Source organism: Adelges cooleyi, unplaced genomic scaffold (genome assembly GCF_023614345.1).
Source record: "Adelges cooleyi isolate 19-005CV unplaced genomic scaffold, UGA_ACOO_1.1 ACOO_flye_CR_arks_rails_tigmint_CR_PRNA_12, whole genome shotgun sequence".
NCBI lineage: Eukaryota > Metazoa > Arthropoda > Insecta > Hemiptera > Adelgidae > Adelges > Adelges cooleyi.
In genome coordinates, this window is record NW_026095773.1 from 11,315 (window position 1) to 13,110 (window position 1,796).

At 29.6% G+C, this 1,796-nt stretch overlaps 1 protein-coding gene across 1 annotated transcript in view; it reads left to right on the forward strand.

The window, feature by feature from the left end:
- The window catches only part of LOC126847788 (zinc finger protein 665-like), a gene marked incomplete at its 3' end in the record, with an annotated part of 10,283 nt that extends 8,490 nt beyond the window's left edge, over positions 1 to 1,793 (forward strand). Inside the window, exon 6 of the mRNA XM_050588187.1 lies at positions 788 to 1,793. Coding sequence (XP_050444144.1) covers positions 788 to 1,793 — 1,006 coding nt within the window. The remainder of the gene's footprint in view (positions 1 to 787) is intronic.
- Positions 1,794 to 1,796: the final 3 nt, after the last annotated feature.

The following is a 1,796-nucleotide window of genomic DNA, read 5'->3' on the forward strand; positions in this document are numbered from 1 at the left end:
ATACTGTGTTATATAAATATAAATGTAAAGAAATTTATTCATACATTTTTTTCATTCTTTTATATAACGGACAAAAAATTAGTATAAGTGTAATTTTTTATTGTAAAAACTTTATTTTAACAGTTATAAAGAAAAATAATTTAATAAGTACTAGGGTTTGTTTAATTTCTATAAAATTAAATTTTTTTACAATAAAAAATGTATAAAGTTAAATGAAAATTTTTTATGAAATATAAGTAATCTAACTTACAACTAAACCATAAACTAACTTTTATTGGATATAACTAGATAAACACTTTTACCTCAGTTGCACTTCTCCTAAACGGAATTATTGGTTGTATCCAAAATGATACCTACAATATCCTAATAGTAAAATACTTAAAACTTTATAAACATAATTTAAAATTGGATACATTTAACTTATTTTCTTTTTTAACAATATATCTTAATTAATACAAATAAACATACTTACATACATAGTTCAAAGACTAAAACCTACTCTACGTAAATAATAAAATATTAATTAAGATATGCTTTATTGTTTTTTTTTATCTTAATAGATAGATGAAGTAGTGTATCTTTAAAGATACCCACTATTATGAAAAGCGTTTCATTAAAACAAAAATGTCAAAAATTAACTTTACAGGTCTTAATTAATATTAATACATTAATAAAATTATTTCTTCCAAATGATGCGTTGGACATTTAACATTACTAACATATTTGTTGTATAACATCTAAATATATTGATCTTAAATTATTCTGCTTTGTTTCATACGTTTGGCAGTATTAATTTTCCGTGTAATGCGACGGATACCTCAAATAATACAAAAACCATGGATTGCAATTTTATTGAAACTATAAAAAACAATTCTGAGCAAAATATATACAAAATACGTCGGTTCGACTGCAACATGTGTCAAAAGAGGTTTACAACCAAAAGTAATATAATCCGGCACATTGCGCAATCACATTCCAGTACTTCCATTGGAAAGAAAGCGCCTCAAAAAAATAATGTCAATCATCGAAACAAAAATGGCCTCTATAATTGTGGCATTTGTTTAAAAAGTTTTTCGTCAATATCAAGTCTGAGAAGACATTGGCGCATTCATACGGACGAAAAGCCATTTAAATGCAATGTTTGTGAAAAAACATTTTGTCAACAGACTTCCCTCAAAAGTCATAAAAGTATACATACCGGCGAAAAACCCTTCAAATGCAATATCTGTGAAAAAACATTCGGTCACCAGTCTTCCCTCTACAATCATAAAAGTATACATACCGGCGAGAAACCCTTCAAATGCAATACCTGTGAAAAGACATTTGGTCACCAGTCTTCCCTCAAAATTCACAAAAGGATACATACCGGTGAAAAGCCCTTCAAATGCGATGTCTGTGGAAAAACATTCGGTGTTCAGTCTTTACTCAAAACTCACGAAAGGATACATACCGAAGAGAAACCTTTTAAATGCAATGTGTGTGCAAAAACATTCAGACAACAACCTCACCTCAACAATCATAAAAGGATACATACCGGAGAGAAACCCTTCAAATGCGATGTCTGTGGAAAAACATTTGGTGTTCAGTCTTCACTCAAAACTCACGAAAGGATACATACCGAAGAGAAACGTTTTAAATGCAATGTGTGTGCAAAAACATTCAGACAACAATCTCACCTCAACAATCATAAAAGGATACATATTGGTGGGGTACGATATAAATGCTCCGCCTGTGAAAAATCGTATGGTCACCAAGATTCACTCAAAAGGCATCAAGCAAAAGTACACGACTCATAG